We start from the raw sequence: 18,021 nt of genomic DNA on the forward strand, positions 1-18,021 counted from the left end.
CATGAATAAAAACATTTCCTCAATTAATTATTCACTGGTCAATGTCTCATTTCTCTTGATGCGGCATGGTTTTAGGAGAATGAAAATTCTTAACTTCATTTAGGCTCATACTAAATCACTAATTTCTTTGTGCAGATTAAATTAATTGTGCAGGTTGCACATATAATTATGTCTATCTGGCTATGATACTTCTTAACGCTCAAGAGTGTTATTTGTCATGCAGAAGAACAATGACATTCTTAGTTTTACAGGCACATTAGATGCAACAAAAAACAATGAATATGCTTTAGCGAGACAGGCAGGTTGTTAAATAATTTTATTTGGCAAACAAAATGATAATAAAACTCAATACACGCGTGCCTGGTCAGCTAACACTAGAATAGCGCCTGCTGCTGGGAGGAGCGCTGACAATCGACTAGAAAGTCTGCAAACGAACCCCCGTGGTCACGTGATCGGGCCAACCAATGACGAGGGTTTGAACTTCCCCAAACCACCACTAGGTGCCGCTACAGGACCCCCCCCAGAACCGGAGGAAAGGAACCAAGCGGGAGGCCGAATGAGGCGACCAATCCGAGTGGAGACACGAGGTACAGGATGAACTGGCGGAACAGAGCCAGCAGGCGGCAAAGTAACAGGAGAAACAGGCACAACATGTACGGCCAGCGGACGAACTCTACGTCAGGGTTGAGCCACCACCACCGGGCTATCGACAACCAGGTGGGCGGGCTTGAGGCGAGCCACTGAAACGATCTCCTCCCGACCCCCGACATCCAACAGAAAAGTTGTGATGCCGGGCCACAACACCCGGAAATTACCCTCATAGGTCCGCTGCAGCAGAGTCCAGTGCGAGTCCCTGCGGATAAAAACAAACAGGCAGTCCTTAAGCTCTGGCGGAACATAGACAAGAGCAATCCCATGTGGAGAGGTCGGGATAGGAGCCAGGCCGCCCACTTTCTCCTGTAGGTTCGCCAAAACAGACGAAGTGCGCTCTTGCAGCCCCCGACCTGCAGGAAGGAAATCCCCAGGCACCCGCAGCGGGGAGCCGTACACGAGCTCGGCAGATGACGTGTCCAAATCCGCCTTTGGGGCCGTGCGGACCCCCAGCAACACCCAAGGCAACTGGTCCACCCAGTCCAGGCCCGTAAATCGTGCCTTCAGCGCTGACTTCAAATGCTGATGGAAACGCTCCACCAAACCGTTGGCCTGAGGGTGATAGGCGGTGGTGTGATGCAGCTGCGACCCATACAGCTGTGCCAGAGCTGACCACAAGGCAGAAGTAAACTAGGCACCACGGTCGGTGAGGATGTCCACAGGTACAGCAAAACGAGCCACCCAGTGGGCCACGAGGGCACGAGCATAAGGCGCGGCGGAGGTGTCCGTGTTGAACGGCCTCTGGCCACCTCGTGAAGCGATCCATGATGGTAAGCAGGTGCGTAGCACTGCAAGACGTCGGTAGCGGACCCACCAAATCAACATGGTTGTGCTCGAACCAATGAGGGGGAACCACAAAATCCTGAAGCGGCGCTCGCACATGTCGCTGGACCTTTGACGTCTGGCAGGGAATGCAGGCCCTAGTCCAGGCCACAACCTGTTTATGAAGCCCCTGCCAGACAAACCTGTCCGTCACCAATGCAGAAGTCGCCCGGATGGAAGGGTGGGCCAGACCGTGGACAACGTCGAACACACACCGCCGCTAACCCACAGGGACGATGGGGCGTGGCCTCCCGCAGAGAACCGTCACACCTGCAGGACCGAACATCGGCCTATACCAATCCAGACGCTGCTGTCCAATAGGCGTCCAACTCACCGCCCTCGCATTGTGCAGCACCGAGCCCAGAATAATCCATGCCCGGGTCCACGGACAACATGGCCGGGACTGCAGGGCGAGACAAAGCGTCCACGACCAGGTTCAGCTTGCCTGCCACGTGCTAGACATCGGTGGTGTACTCTGACACAAACGCCAGGTGCTGCTGTTGCCGAGATGACCAGTGGTCAGACACCTTTGTAAACGCAAACGTGAGGGGCTTGTGGCCTGTGAACGGCGTGAAGGGTCTGCACTCGCGGAAATGACAGATCGCCAAATAAAGGGCCAGGAGCTCTTGATCAAACACGTGTAGCTCCGCTCCGGAGGATGTAGGTGCCGGCTGAAAAAGGCAAGCGGTTGCCAGCATTCTGTCAATAAATTGCTCCAGGACCCCTCCGTCAGCAGTATACGAGGCGTCCACGGTGAGGGCGGTCGGAGCAGCAGCCCGTGGGTGCACCAGCATGGTGACCTTGGCTAGCGCCTCCTTAGCACCGTCGAAGGCAGCCGCGGTCTCGGCGTCCCACACTAGGTCCCGCGGCTTTCCGACCAAGCACTGGAACAAGGGCTGCATGATCCGGGCCGCCGACGGCACAAAACTATGATAGAAATTCACCATGCCGACGAACTCCTGTAGCCCCTTGATGGTGAGTGGCCGGAGAAACTGCCGAATAGCCTCCACCTTAGCAGGAAAAGGTGCAGCACCCTGTGAGGTGACATGGTGTCCCAGGAAGGAAATAGAGCAGAGCACAAACTGATATTTGTCGGGGTTGATCACCAGCTCGTATCCTGAAGCCACTGGAACAGTACCGGGAGGTGCGCGCAGTGTTCCTGGTGGGGGCAGTTAGAGACCAGAATGTCATCCAGGTACACAAACACGAATTCCAACCCCCGACCCACCATATTGATCAACCGCTGGAAAGCCTGGGCGGCGTTCTTCAACCCGATCAGCATCTGCAGCCATTCAAATAGGCAATACGGGGTGATGATGGCGGTCTTCGGCACATCATCGGGGTTGACGGGAATCTGGTGGTAGCCGCGCACCAGATCCACCTTGGAAAAGATGGTAGTACCGTCCAAGTGCGTTGTGAAGTCTTGAATGTGCGGGACTGGGTAGTGATCAGCGGTCGTGACCACGTTCAGGCGGCGGTAATCCCCACATTGTCTCCACCCCCCAGATGTAATGGGGAAGTCCACATGCTGTTGGAGCGCTGCACAATCCCCATGTCCTCCCTTTGCCGGAACTCTTCCTTGGTGAGATGCAACTTGTCGGGCAGGAGCCTGCGCGCCCTTGCATGCAGTGGAGGGCCGGCAGTAAGAATATGATGGACCACCCCATACTTAGGGGCAGCTGCGTGAAAGCGTGGGGTCAGATGCTCCGGGAATTCAGCCGGTGTGGGAACATATGCCCCACCCACATCCATCACAGATCCGAGGTGCGGGTCGGAGTGAACTGCGGGCCGCGAAGGCGTGGCCCCGGAGTAGTCCGGAGGCATGAGCCTCTGGCCCCGCACGCCTACCAGTAGAGAAAAAGCCCGCAAAAAATCGGCGCCCAGCAACGGCTGGGAAACGTCCGTGATAGTAAAAGCCCACAAGTAACGGCGGGAGTCGAGGAGGAGGGAAAGGGTCCGAGTGCCGTAGGTGTGGATGGGGCTGCCGTTGACGGCGGTCAGGGCGGGGCCATGCTTATCGGCATGAGTATCGAGCCCAGACGGAGGAAGGATGCTCAGCACAGCGTCAGTGTCCACAAGGAAGCAAAGTCGGGAATGGCGATCCCGGACATAGAGGCAATGGTTCTGGCCGACCTCGATAGCCTCTACTGGCGATCGGCCGAGGCATTTCCCGAAAACGAGCAGGTCTCTTATTGCGGTCTCTGGCGGTCGACTGCGGCGCGGCGATGGCAGCGGAGGGCTGGACGTCTCTGCGAGGCTGCTGGTGCGAAGGCGTGGACACCCAGCTGATGGGCCCGCCGTCCAGCTGTTTGACAAGCCACAGTTCGTCGACCTGTTCAGCGAGCTGCAGGGGGGCGGTAAAATCTGACTCAGCGAGGAGCATGTGGATGTTGTCGGGCATCTGCTCGAGGAAGGCCTGCTCGAACAGGAGGCAGGGCTGGTGGCCATTCATAAGAGTGAGCATATCGCTCATCAGCGCAGACAGCTTACGATCGGTGAGGCCATCCATGCGATCGCGCCGACTGAGCCGGAAAGTGTCGAGCAGCAGCGCCTTAAGGCCTTCATACTTGCCAAATGCAGGCAGATTTTGCAGGTACGGCAGCAATCGGGTGGCAGTCTCCTGACTGAGCACTCCCCACCATGTAGAAGTAACCGGTGGCATCCGCGACGATGTTGCGGAGTTCGAATTGAGCCTCAATGTGGGTGAACCACACTTGAGGCTGTACCGCCCAGAAAACGGGCAGTTTCAGGGCAACTGCATTTTGCTGGGTGGGCTGCACGTTGAGGTTTTTGGCGGCTTTCATTGTAAAGATCCGAAAAAACATTCGTACCAGCGGGGTCACCATTTCAGCGAGTCAGGCAGGTTGAGTTAAATTTTATTTGGCAAACTAAACGATAATAAAACTCAGTTTTACATGCCTGGTCAGCTAACACTAGAATAGCTCCTGCTGCTGGGAGTGCTGACGACTGACTAGAAAGCCCGCGAACGAACCCCCGCGGTCATGTGATCGGGCCAACTAATGAAGAGGGTTCGAACTTCCTCAAACCACCACCAGGTGCTGCTACAATGCAATAAATTATCAGTTATTCGAAGTGAACTAGACCATGATGGTGCAAGAATCAGATTATGTAGAGCAAACCAAGGCACTGCAAAGTCCGTGGTGGCAGGGTTGTGCAGGTGGTTCAAGATGCTGGTAACGGTTCTAAGGCTCCTCTACCTTCTTCCCAATGGTAGCAGCATGAATAGAGCATGACTGGTGTGGGTCTTTGATATTGACTGCTTTCTTGGCAGCACTTCTTGTAGGTCCCTTCGAAGGTGGATTGGTCACTATTCATGATGGACCTGGCAATGTCCACCACTTTCTGCCGTCTATTATTTTCACGAATTCAGATTTCTAAAACCTAAATCAAAAATACAACTCCCCCTATTCCCTTTCCCCCTGCTTCTATCATGCCGGTAGCACCTATACCATGGAATATTAAGCTGCCAGTCCTGATCCTCCATTAGCCATGTTTCTTTAATGGCTCTCATATCCCAGTCCCACAAACCTATCCATGACCTGAGTTCATCCATTTTGCCTGGAGGTAGTTGAGGCAGATACTACTGCAATGTTTAAGAAACATTTAGACAGGTGCATAGATAGGATAGGTTTAGAGGGATATGGGCCAAATTCAGCAGGTGGGACTACTGTAGAAGGGACATGTTGGGCAAGTTGGACCGATGGGCCTGTTTCCACACTGTATGACCCTATAACTATCTTAATACCATGCAATAACAGGTTTATTATTAGTGCCCCTATAATGGCAAACATGAGGATTGTAGATTTAGGATTTGAGGAAGGTAAAAGATTTTTTAAAGTGCTTATAAAAATAGTTTTCACATGAATGAAAAAAGTGAATTCGCAACCACTGCAGAACTAAATAAGGTGAAAGTAATGCATATAGACCAAACGGGATGTGTACAATTTGTACATAATGGGAAGAAAAAATATTAATATAACTTACTCAGAGATCAGCAAACCTCCTTCCTCCCTACCACTCCAAAATATTAACGTGAACTTCCACGTAGCATTCTTGTACCCTACCTCTGGACTTGGTCTCAGTAGAATGCAAAAGTGCAGTGTTTATTCAGCAAGGCCATAGAGTACAATCCCTGTGCATTACCAATGCTTGGCCCATCTGCATCATCCATCTTTCTATCTATATTACTAAAAGTCTGATCTTGACTGCTTTTGGCCCACTGTGGTGCGATTTCTGAGAGAACGCCGCCACCTACGGCTGTCATTTTTGGCCACCCCGCTCAAAGCCCAAGTCCGCCTTCCTGGACCAGAGGATTTTTCCCATCAATGAAAAATCAGAGATATTATTATTTTTTTAATTGCCATTCTCTCTGCTGCCACTGCTGGAGGGAGAGGGAGGGACTATAAAACCAGGAAGTGGTGTGCCTCACTCAGTCTCTGCAAGATGGAGGAAGCCAGTGGATCACATCTCTCTGAGCTCTGAATAACACTGAACACATGTCTAATCAACTGTGAGCCCCTTAATGTGGTTTGAAAATGAAAATATGGTTGGTTTAAAGTAAAAAGACACTGCCTGCAAATGGTTGTTTGGGTGCTTTGGGTTGAAGTTAAAAGGCAATATTGCAAATGGTAGTTTGGGTGCTTTGGCTTGAAGTTAAAGGGCACTACTGCAAATGGTGGTCTGCGTGCTTTGGCTTGAAGTTAAAAGGCACTACTGCCAATGGTGGTCTGGGTACTTTGGCTTGAAGTTAAAAGGCGCTACTGCAAATGGTGGTTTGGGTGCTTTGGGTAACCCTGTTTGCACAGTATATTGATTTTAGATAAAACGCTACCACTTACGGCTGTGATTTTTGGCCACCTTACTCAGTCCTCCGCCGCTCAGCAGGTGCAGAGGATTCTTCCCATCAATGAAAAATAAAAGTGTTATTCGTGTTTAAAAAATGTTGAGAATCTCTCTCCTGTCAATCACGCCATGAAGGCCACATCTTTTCCGGTGGGAGGGGGAGGGGTTATAAAACCCGGATGTGTGTCTCAGTCTCTGCATGATGGGGGAGGGAGAGGTCACGACTCTGTCTGAGCTGTGAATCAACTGAACACACAGAATGTCTACTGAACTGTGAGTTTGGTGTTTAGTGTGATCTTATGGTGGTTTCACCCTGCATGAAATGGTATGAAGCTGCATTTGAATTTGGTGGCCTTGCACCCTGCTTGATATGGAATGAAACTGCACTTGAATTTGGCGGCCTTGTACCCTGCTTGAAGTGGTATGAAACTGCACTTGAATTTGGTAACGTTGCACCCTGCTTGAAATGGTAGGAAAATGGATTTGAATTTGGTGACCTTGCACCCTGCTTGAAATGGAATTTCAAGGAATAGCCATGAGTCAACTGCCAGCCCACCAGCCGTGAGCGAGCTGTCAGCACATCAGGCTTGAGGGACTGAGCTGCCACCCCAAAAAACCATACCAGCGCTCCAGAAAGCCCCCCCCACTGGCCACCAATATTGGAATTGGTGGAGAGGTGGAATATTGCGTCGGGGGACCAGCCCTCCCGTGTGAACATGGGACCCAACTTAGTCTAGTCTATAACTAAAACTCATCTTGTCCCCTTCCCGTTTGCGTTGTTTTTTAATTTGCGCAAAAACGGTACCGGTGAGCGCTACGATTTTTCGCCACCTTACCTGTCATTCTCCTGTGCTGCCAGTGCACCAAGTTTTGTTCGGATCGGTGAAATATTACAAAAGCTATTGGTCTTCTCTCCTGTCATTCGCTGCAACGGCGATGCCTCTTCCGGAATCCGCTGTCAATCACCGGCGGCGAGAAGAATAAAGCTGAAGGAACAGTGTGTGGGCATAGGCTGTGTCCGTGGGCAGGGGCGACCACCACCACCATGACACGCGAGCCGCTGAGTGCATCCGGGGCCGGGAACTGCTGAGTGAGGCTGGAGCCGCTGTGTGAGGACGGAGCCGGTGCCGGGAGCCGCTGTGTGAGGACGGAGCCGGTGCCGGGAGGTCAAATCCGGGGCCGGGAGCCGCTAAGTGCGGCAGGAGCTGCTGAGTGAGTCTGGAGCAGAGGCCGGGAGCCGCTGAGCTCACACACCCCCCCCTCCCACATACATTCCCTCCCCTACCCCCCACACCCACCATGCCCACAAACCCCCCTCCCCCCACATGCATCCCACCCACACACCCTCCCCCCCCACACCCCACACCACCTCTGCCCACAAGCCCACCCCCCCACAATCCTCTCACCCCCCACACCCCGCCACACAGCGGTAGGCCGCGGCAGCGGCAGGGGTAGGCCATGGCAGCGGTAGGCCACGTTAGTGCTCACTCCCTATCGGCCCCCGCCTGAAGCCGTCCTCCTCCCCTGGCTACAGAACGCTCCCGCCGTCCCATGCCTAAAGCCGTCCCCGTCCCCAACTGCAGGACGTTCCCCCCCCCACCACCGGAAGCTGTCCCGTCCCCAGTTGCACGACACTTGGCAGTGGCAGCCGTAGGCCACGACCGCGATAGGACACGGCAGCAGCAGGGTTGGCAGCGGTAGGCCAGGCCGGCGGTGGGCCACGACAGCGGTAGGCCACGGCAGCAATAGGCAGTGGCAGGGATAGGCAGCAGAAGGCCCTGGCAGCGGAAGGCCACGGCAGCAGCAGGCCATGGCAGGGGTAGGCCGTGGCAGTGGCAGGCCATGACAGCGACAGGCCACGGCAGCGCCCCCCGGCAGGCCCCGCCTGAAGCCGCACCCCGTCCCCCGGCTGCAGAACGCTCCCGCCGGCCCTCGCCTGAAACCATCCCCAGCTGCAGTCCATTCTGTTCACAACACCTGTACTAGCCCAAGAAAAGTCCCTTCAGCCCACAATGTCTTACTAGCCCTCTGGAAACCAGTACCTTTGGCCCACAACATTCGTATCAGCCCTGCAGAAAGTCCCCCCCCCCGCCCCACCCCGGCCACCGCCTGAAGCCCTCCCCCTCCCCCTCCCCAGGCTGCAGGAAGCTTCCCCCACCACCGGCCCACGACAGCCACAGCAGCCGTCCCCCTCCCGCGGCTGCTAGACGCTCCCTCCCCCCCCCCCCCCCCCCCCCCCCCCCCCACTGGCCCTCGCCTGAAGGCCGTGGCAGCGACAGGCCACGGGGGCAGCAGGCCATGACATCGATAGGCAGTGGCAGGGGTAGGCAGTGGCAGGGTTATGGGCCTATCCCACTTGGGCGACTTTTTAGGTGACTGCAGGAGACTTTGCAGTCGCCACATGGTCACCACATGTTCGCAGGTGGTTGCCGGGGAGTCGCCTTCATGGTCATGAGGAGTTCTCACATTTTGGGAACTAATTGCGGCCTCATTATGGTCACTGAGAATTTTTCAACATGCTGAAAAATGAGCAGTGACTAGAATTAAGTCGCCATGGAGAGTAGCAAGAATTCTCGAGCCGTAGGTGGGTCGCCAGGAGGTCGAAGGTTCTCTGAGGTTCTCGTAGGTTGGAGCCAGTGCTGACCGGTGAATTTCATTGGCGCATTGGGAGAAAAAAATAGATAAGTAGTTTTCAGAGCCAAGGAACCAACCGGTAATGTTAAATGTCCGCCGAACATCACAGCCGTGTATCTCTGGCTTCTTAAAGATTGTCTCCACTCCTTCTCCCCCCCCCCCCTCTTTTACTGTACACGTACTGTACACTGTGCTTTAGTTGTCTTAATTATAGCGCCAACCTTCCTGTTCATCGCGGTATGTGCCTGTATCACCTTGGCTTTGCACCGTGGGAATTTTATAGACAGCGCTCCCTGGCCCCCTTCTTTGCGATGCGTTTGTGTGCATGTGTCGCTGGTAGTCCGCTGAAAAATTGCCTCAGTGGGACAGGCCCAGTAGGCAACAGTAGGCTACGACAGTGGTAGGCCACGGCAGCGCTCCCCCCTCTCCCCACCCAGCCCCCCGACTGAACCCGTCCCCCTCCCCCAGCTGCAGGACGTTCCACCGCCCCCCCCAACTGGCCCCCGCCTGAAGCTTGTGGGAGCGGCAGCAGCAGGTAGTAGGCCACAAAAGCGGCAGGCCACGGCAGCGACAGGCCATGGCAGCGGTAGGCTACAGCAGCAGTAGGCCACTGCAGCGCTCCCCCTCTCCCCATCGGCCCCCAATAGGCCCCACCTGCAGCCGTCCCCCTCCCCCAGCTGCAGGACGCTCTCCTCCCCCCCCCCCCCCGATAGCCCCCAACTGAAGCTGCCCCCTCCCATGGCTGCAGGACGCTCTCCTCCCCCCCCCCCACTAGCCCTCGCCTGAAGCCATCCCCCTCCCCCAGCTGCAGAACGCAACAAGAGACGCAACAAGAAAGAATGGACTGAATAAATCTCATCTTTAACGTTTAAATTGTTGTTATATTTTAAGTTATTCACATTTTAAGCTTTTATAAATCCCTTTTTCACTTGCTGTGGTTGAGGGGGTATAGAGTGAGTGCAGGACGCTACCCGCAACCGGCCCCCGACAGCTCTCGACTGAAGCCGCCCCCCCACCGACCCCCGACAAACCCCCGTCTGAAGCTGTCCCCCCTCTATCGGCTGCAGGATGTTCTCTCCTCTCCCACCCCCCCCCCAACAGCCCCCTGAAAGTCGTCCCCCTCCCCCACTGCAAGATGCTCCCCACTGGTCCCCGCCTGAGGCTGGTGGGGAGCGGCAGCGGTATGCCACAACAGCAATAGGCCACGGCAGCGCTCCCACCCCCACCCCACCGGCCCCCGCCTGAAGCCGTGCCCCTCCCCAGGCTGCAAGACGTTCCCCCTCCCCCCACCGGCCCCCGACAGTCCCCGCCTGTAGCCGTCCCTCTACCCCGGCTGCAGAACGCAACAAGAGACACAACAAGAAATGGACTGAATAAATCTCATCTTTAACGTTTAAATTGTTGTTATATTTTAAGAGATTCACATTTTAAGCTTTAATAAATCCCTTTTCCACTTGCTGTGCCCAGGGGCGGGAGGGGGGGGGGGGGGGGGAGTGAGCGCGGGTGAGGGGGGGGGGGGGGGGGGAGAGGAGACAAGGGGGCGGAGTGGGGGGTGGTGAGCGGAGGAGGGGGGATCAGGGGCATCACAACGGGAATCCGTCAGCGTCACCTGCGAAGTTGGGGGCTATGCGTGATTGGTGGAATATTGCATTGGGGGACCAGGCCTACCGTGTGAGAATGGGTCACAACGGGTCCCACTTTGTCTAGTATGCATTAAATGTCTAACGGATGAGATAGTCCGACTGGTTCAGCCTCACCATTGTCCTCATTTTCAGCATTAATGATTATGGCACGAAAGCCAGTTTGAGTAGCCAATCCTCATCTCACATCCACACCTCTCATGAAAGGTTCTAAATTGACTTTGGAAATTTGTTGGAAATGTTCATTTGTGCTTCTTGTGAGAACAGGTGTGAAACTAAAATTTCTAGATGAAGGCCAGCATAAGGTTTAGGATGAGAATGCAAGCTGAGTTGAACTTTAGACATATGGTGTATGGACTTTTGCAATGATTATTGTGGATGATTCAATTATCAATAGGGAATTGAACCTTTGTGCAAAACATTGGGAAATTAATGTGCAGCATGCTCCTTAAGTGAAACCTGACATCGATTCAAAGAATCCCAGAAAATAATGACCCAGGAGACCATTTGACCACCTGTGTCTGTTTGACTCGGTAAAGATTTGACAACCTAATCCCATCTATATGCACTTTATTGGTAGGCTTACAAGAGCTCCAAGTGCATATTCAGGTACTTTATAGAGATGGTGGCCATTCAGCCCACAATGTCTATGATGATCAGTAGGCTCCCATTTGCATTAATCCCACCTTCCAGCACTTGGCCTGTAGCCTTCAAAACCTAGGCAATACGTGCTCTTTACCTCCCTTGTGTCTTTGAGGTTAGCATAGCATTATAGATCTGTACAGATAATCCTATAATTTACAAAAAGTAAAACAACATATCAAAGAGTTCCTTATCAAGAGGGTATCACGTGTTATATAAACAAAATTATATTTCTCCAGCAATAGGATCAGTGAAGACAATGAATTGGGATCAAAGATAACACATTGTATAATTTGTTCATTTTTGTTAATAATGAGAATTTTTATTCTGAATATATGGTGCACGGAATGTGCAGACCTATAAGCAGTAAACGTTTATCAAGAATACTCTGGATATATCAAAAATGCAAAGTTTACATTGTGCACTGAATAATATTTTTCCTGTGACCTGTAAATGAGGATTCCAGCTTCAACTCATTATGAAGTGACTGGATAAATTCGTTTCAATGAATTATACACCTGCAAAAGAATGAGAAATTATGTTTTAATATTTAATATTTAAAACAGCTATGGAGCCATTATCCTGAATAGATGCATCGGTAGTACATACCTCTGTAATATCTGGTCTCTTGTTCTTCTTTTCATTTAAACACTGCCTTGCCGTTAAATACATTTTCTTAATTCCCATAGAGTCCCAGTCTTGCATCTTTTTGTCAACATAATCTTCAATTGTCTTTTCTTCATCATCTATTTCTTCCTTGATATCAAGCTTTCGGATTCAAGATAAAGTGAAACTCAGATATATTTCTTGCTTTTAAAAGAATGATTACACTAACTGGTGCAAATAAAATGTTATACTAATACAGGTGAATATCAAATGTAATTCAATATAACACCATGGGCAGTTGATTTATATTTTATTCAGAAAATGTAACAACAGTCTGCAAGCGTACCATTGCACCAAGGCCATTGAAATAAGCTTTATATTTCCTCACAATACAGGAGGCTCCATGGACTCATTGAAACTGTACCTGCTCTCAAAGCAATCTCATCTCTCCAATTTATTTACTTATTGAGTTTCTCACACATATGATTCATACACTTGCCACCTACATTGGGGATAATTTACAGTAACCAATTAATCTCACAACCAGGTCTTTGAGATGAGGAAGAAATCTGAAACATGCAGGACAAACCTACTTGGGTATAGGGAGAATGTGCAAATTCCACACAGTCAGTACCAGAGGTCAGAATTAAACCCAAGTAGCGGAGGTTGTGAGACAGTTGCACTAAGTACAGTATCACTGTACAATCCAAAAAGAAAGAACAACGTTTCCCACAATGAATTCATTTTCCCCACATTAGACTGAACATCAGCCTAAATTACAACAGCACTCTGAAAGTTTAAAAATTGGAGTATTGTATTACCAATAGCTGTGGTTCACGATGCTCATCAACTGCTTTAAGTCCTGTTAATATTTCCAGTAAGACCTATATGCAAGGAGGAGAAAGGCACAGTCATACACATTTTTCACAGTGTTCTGGAATATGCTAAATCTACATTTGCCAACATTGGTTAGTTTTAGTCTTGCTTGATTACTATCTAGGAAATGAAGAGGAAACATGGAAAACCAATGGAAAAAAACTCTTATGTAGACAATAGACAATAGGTGCAGGAGTAGGCCATTTGGCCCTTCGAGCCAGCACCACCATTCACTGTGATCATGGCTGATCATCCACACTCAGTACCCATTCCTGCCTTTTCCCCATATCCCCTGACAGCTATTTTTAAGAGCTTGATCCAACTCTCTCTTGAAAGCATACAGAGAATTGGCCTCTATTGCCTTCTGAGGCAGAGAATTCCACAGATTCACAACCCTCTGTGTGAAAACATTTTTCTTCATCTCCGTTCTAAATGGCTTACCCCTTATTCTTAACTGTGGCCCCTGGTTCTGGACACCCAACATCGGGAACATGTTTCCTGCGTCCAGCGTATCCAAACCCTTAATAATCGTATATGTTTCAATAATATAACCTCTCATCCTTCTAAATTCCAGAGTATACAAGCCCAGCCACTCCACTCTATCAACATATGACAGTCCCGCCATCCCGGGAATTAACCTTGTGAACTCCCTCAATAGCAAGAATGTCCTTCCTCAAATTTGGAGACCAAAACTGCACACAATACTCCAGGTGTGGTCTCACTAGGGCTCTGTACAACTGCAGAAGAACCTCTTTGCTCATATACTCTTGTAATGAAGGCCAACATGCCACTCGCTTTCTTGCCTGCTGTACCCGCATGCTTCCTTTCAGTGACTGATGTACAAGGACCCCCAGATTTTGTTATACTTTCCCCTTTTCCCATCTTGACACCATTCAGATAATAATCTGCCTTCCTGTTTTGCCACCAAAGTGGATAACCTCACATTTATCCACATTAAACTGCATCTACCATCCGTATACCCACTCACCCAACCTGTCCAAGTCACCCTGCATCCTCATAGCATCCTTCTCACAGTTCACACTACCACCCAGCTTTGTGTCATCTGCAAATTTGCTAATGTTACTTTTAATCCCTTCATTTAAATCATTAATGATTTCAGTACTCCTATCTTTTTAAATTCAAATTAAATGTATTATTTGTCACAACTGGGCAATTACAACTCAATGTTCCACTTGTGTCAATCTTTTCACACTAATTGACCCTCCTAAATGTGATATTTACAACTACCATTTTTATAAGCATAATGTAAGATGCCTTTCTCATTTCTGCATTATGCAAACCTTATATAAAATAAATTTGAAGTGAATAAACATTGAATACTGTGAAAATAATTACAGTGAACATTACTTTTTTTCCTTTTATAATTTAAAAGAGGAATATCATTTATTCATTAATAACATTAAACTTTTAAGAATATAATTTTTATGGCTTTTAACCTCATAACCTTTGAACATTTCATTAATACAGGAAATAAACCTACACATTTGTGGATTTTACATAATCAACCAGGGCAGGAGTGCCCGTTTGTGAAGATGGGGATAAAGCATCATTAACAAACTTAAAGCACATCCCTAATCGGGGAAATACCTGGCCATTGACCTTGATTGAAAGATATAGTATGGAAACAGGTCATTGTGCCCACCAAGTCTACACCAACCACACCACCAAGTTCACACCAGCGCTATGTTATTCCACTTTCCTCTTCAGTCCCAACACATTAGGGACAATTTACATAGGCCAATTAACCTAAAATCCTGCACAAATTTGGGACATAGGAAACCCATGCAGTCACAGGAAATACAGCTTTCATTGCAAACTCCATGCAGACATCACCCATGGTCAGGATCAAATCCAGGTTTCTGGCACTGTGATACGCCACTATGCCGCCTCAGAAACATTATTGTTTCTAGAAATGGCATGAAGGCCAGGAAAGTATGGAAAAATAGAATCTGCAGGTAATAAGCTGTGGATGCTGTTTTTACCAGCAATGGGTCAAGTAGAAAGAGAAGTACAGTGCCCTCCATAATTTTTGGGACAAAGACCCATCATTTATTTATTTGCCTCTGTACTCCACAGTTTGAGATTTGTAATAGAAAAAATCGCGTGGTTAAAGTACACATTGTCAGATTTTAATAAAGGCCATTTATATACATATTGGTTTCATTATGTAGAAATTACAAGTGTTTATACAAAGTCCCCCCATTTCAGGGCACCATAATGTATGGAACACATGGCTTCACAGGCGTTTGTAATTGCTCACGTGTGTTTAATTGCCTCCTTAATGCAGATATAAGAGAGCTCTCAGCACATAGTCTTTCCTCCAGTCTTTCCATCACCTTTGGAAACTTTTATTGCTGTTTATCAACATGAGGCCCAAAGTTGTGCCAATGAAAGTCAAAGAAGCCTTTATGAGACTGAGAAACAAGAATAAAATTGTTGGAGACATCAGCCAAACCTTAGTCTTACCAAAATCAACTTTGGAACATCATTAAGAAGAAAGAGAGCACTGGTGAGCTTACTAATCGCAAAGGGACTGACAAGCCAAGGAAGACCTCCACAGTTGATGACAGAATTCTCTCAATAATAAAGAAAAATCCCCAAACACTTGCCCGACAGATCAGAACCACTCTTCAGGAGTGGATTTGTCAATGACCACTGTCCGCAGACGACTTCATGAACAGAAATACAGAGGCTACCCTGCAAGATGCAAACTACTGGTTAGCCGCAAAAAAAGGATGGCCAGGTTAGTTTGCCAAGAAGTACTTAAAAGAGCAACCACAGTTCTGGAAAAAGGTCTTGTGGACACATGAGACGAAGATTAACATATGATAGTGATGGCAAGAGCAAAGTATAGAGGAGAGAAGGAACTGCCCAAGATCCAAAGCATACCACCTCATCTGAGAAACACGGTGGTGGGGGTGTTATGGCCTGGGCATGTATGGCTGCTGAAGGTACTGGCTCACATCCTCATTGATGATACTACTGCTGATGGTAGTAGCACAATGAATGCTGAAGTGTATAGACGTATCCTATCTACTCTAAACAAATGCCACAAAACCCATTGTCCGGCGGTTCATTCTATAGCAAGTCAATGATCCCAAACATTGCTAAAGCAACAAAGGAGTTTTTCAAAGCTAAAAAATGGTCAATTCTTGATTGGCCAAGTCAATCAATCTGAACCCAATTGTCAATTCTTCAACTAGAGCATCACCAGAGCATCACAAGAGAACACCCAGCAACTGGTGATGTCCATGAATCACAGACTTCAAGCAGTCATTGCATGCAAAGGGAATACAACAAAATACTAAACATGACTACTTTCATTTACATTACATTGCTGTGTCCCAAACATTATAGTGCCCTGAAATGGGGGGATTATGTATAAATATAAACACTGCTGAAATGTCTACATGGTGAAACCAAAATGTATAAAAATGGCCTTTATTAAAATCTGACAATGTGCACTTTAACCACATGTGATTTTTTTATATTACAAATCTCAAATTGTAGAGTACTGAGGCAAATAAATAAACGATGGGTCTTTGTCCCAAACATTCTGGAGGGCACTGTAAAAGGGGCTGAAATTTAAGGTAAATGGTAAGTCAAGTTGAGTTTATTGTCATATGCACAAGTACTGTGAGATAGCACAAAGCACATAGGCGATGACAACGCAGGAACACATTGTATAAAAATCATATAAAAATTAAACAAGACAATGAAAATAAAAACTGTGCACAAAACAAGGCATTAGTGTAAACAACAATTAGAAAACAAGTCCGTGGTAGTTCAGGATGTGGCCTACACTGCTCCATTTCCAAGATAATGGTTTTAAGGTTGTGCAGATTAGCTCAAGAACCTGACGGTTGTAGGAAAGTAGCTGTTCCTGATTCGCCAGACACCCAGGTTCGATCTTGACCTTGGATGCTGTCTGTATGGAGTCTGCACATTCTCCCTGTGACCATGTGGGTTTTCTCCGGGTGCCCCGGTTTCCTCCCACATTTCCAAAAGACTTGCAGGTTTGTAGGTTAATTGGCTTCTGTAAATTGTCTCTGGTACCCCTAGTGTGTAGGATAGAACAAGCGTATGGATGATCATTGGCCGTTGTGGACTCGGTGGGTCGAAGGAACCGTTACCACGCTGTCTCTCTGAACTAAATTAAAATAGGGCATGGCTGGAATGGTGGGGATGCCTGATGTTAGATGCAGCACTTTTAATAGCATACAGTGACTGTAATGGACTTGACCGAGTCCATCATTCTTTGGAGTCTTTTGTGTTCATCTATGTTGATATTGCCACTAGGCCATCAGGCAACAAGTCAGGATCTATTTTACAGTGCATCGGTAGAAGGTTAGAGGTCAGAAGGTAACATGCCAAATCTCTTTAACCTTCTAAAAATGTTGTTGCTCTAGCGTGCCTGCTTTGTGATTACATCTATGTGCTGGACCCAGTACTGGCCATCTGAGATATTAATGCTCAGGATTAGAGGGGAATCAAGCAGACATTTTCTTTCACTCTGAGAATGGAACGGGTCTGGAATTCACTGAACAAAGGGAAGATAAAGACGGAACCTCTTATTATCTTTAAGATCAGTTAGGTTAGGTCACTCTTCCAGGACTGGTGCAGACATGATTCACTGAAGCTTCTGTGTAATATTTTTTCACTTTATTCGATCGTTCAGTCAGGTAGGAAAAAAAAACTCAAGTACCTACCACTCCAAAGCTAAAAATATCTGACTTTGGTGTAATCTCCCCACGTAAAGCTTCTGGAGCCATGTATGCAGTTGTGCCTACAATTTTATCTGTTAACACAGTCTGTGCTAATTGTGTTGAAGCCCGAGTAAGTCCAAAGTCTGAAATTTTAGGAACAAACAAAGCATCCAACAAGATATTTCCACTGAAAAACAAAATGATCAATAAACAATTTCTGAGATACTTCAACTTCTTCAAGAAAGACAATTTTTAATTTCTGTGATTGCATGTTTCGTATTGTTCAAAGGGTATTTCAAAATAAATATTATAATAGCTGATCTGATAAATGATGCACAACAATTGTTCTCATTATCCCACCACTTTCCACCCACACCCCCTTTCCCTTCCACCTTTCTATTCTTCTGGCTTTACATTTCACTCTTCCTCTCTGTCTGGCACCCTTTTCGCTCTTTTTCATCTCTAGCCGTTGTCTACTCATATTACAATCAAAACCCCCTCACTTGTAAATACCTATCTTGCCAGGCTTTGTCCCACCCTCACCACTTTCCCAGCTTTCT

At 48.6% G+C, this 18,021-nt stretch overlaps 1 protein-coding gene across 2 annotated transcripts in view; it reads right to left on the reverse strand.

Moving 5' to 3' along the window:
- Positions 1–11,163: 11,163 nt before the first annotated feature.
- The window catches only part of irak4 (interleukin-1 receptor-associated kinase 4), a 38,314-nt gene continuing 31,456 nt past the window's right edge, over positions 11,164–18,021 (reverse strand). For both annotated transcript variants that reach the window (XM_055650834.1, XM_055650832.1), the window contains exons 9-12: positions 17,465–17,648; positions 12,680–12,742; positions 11,862–12,020; positions 11,164–11,770 (exon numbers count right to left, since the gene is read on the reverse strand). In XM_055650834.1, the coding sequence (XP_055506809.1) occupies positions 11,729–11,770; positions 11,862–12,020; positions 12,680–12,742; positions 17,465–17,648 (448 nt within the window). In that variant the 3' untranslated portion in view covers positions 11,164–11,728. The remainder of the gene's footprint in view (positions 11,771–11,861; positions 12,021–12,679; positions 12,743–17,464; positions 17,649–18,021) is intronic.

This window comes from Leucoraja erinacea, chromosome 19 (genome assembly GCF_028641065.1).
Source record: "Leucoraja erinacea ecotype New England chromosome 19, Leri_hhj_1, whole genome shotgun sequence".
NCBI lineage: Eukaryota > Metazoa > Chordata > Chondrichthyes > Rajiformes > Rajidae > Leucoraja > Leucoraja erinaceus.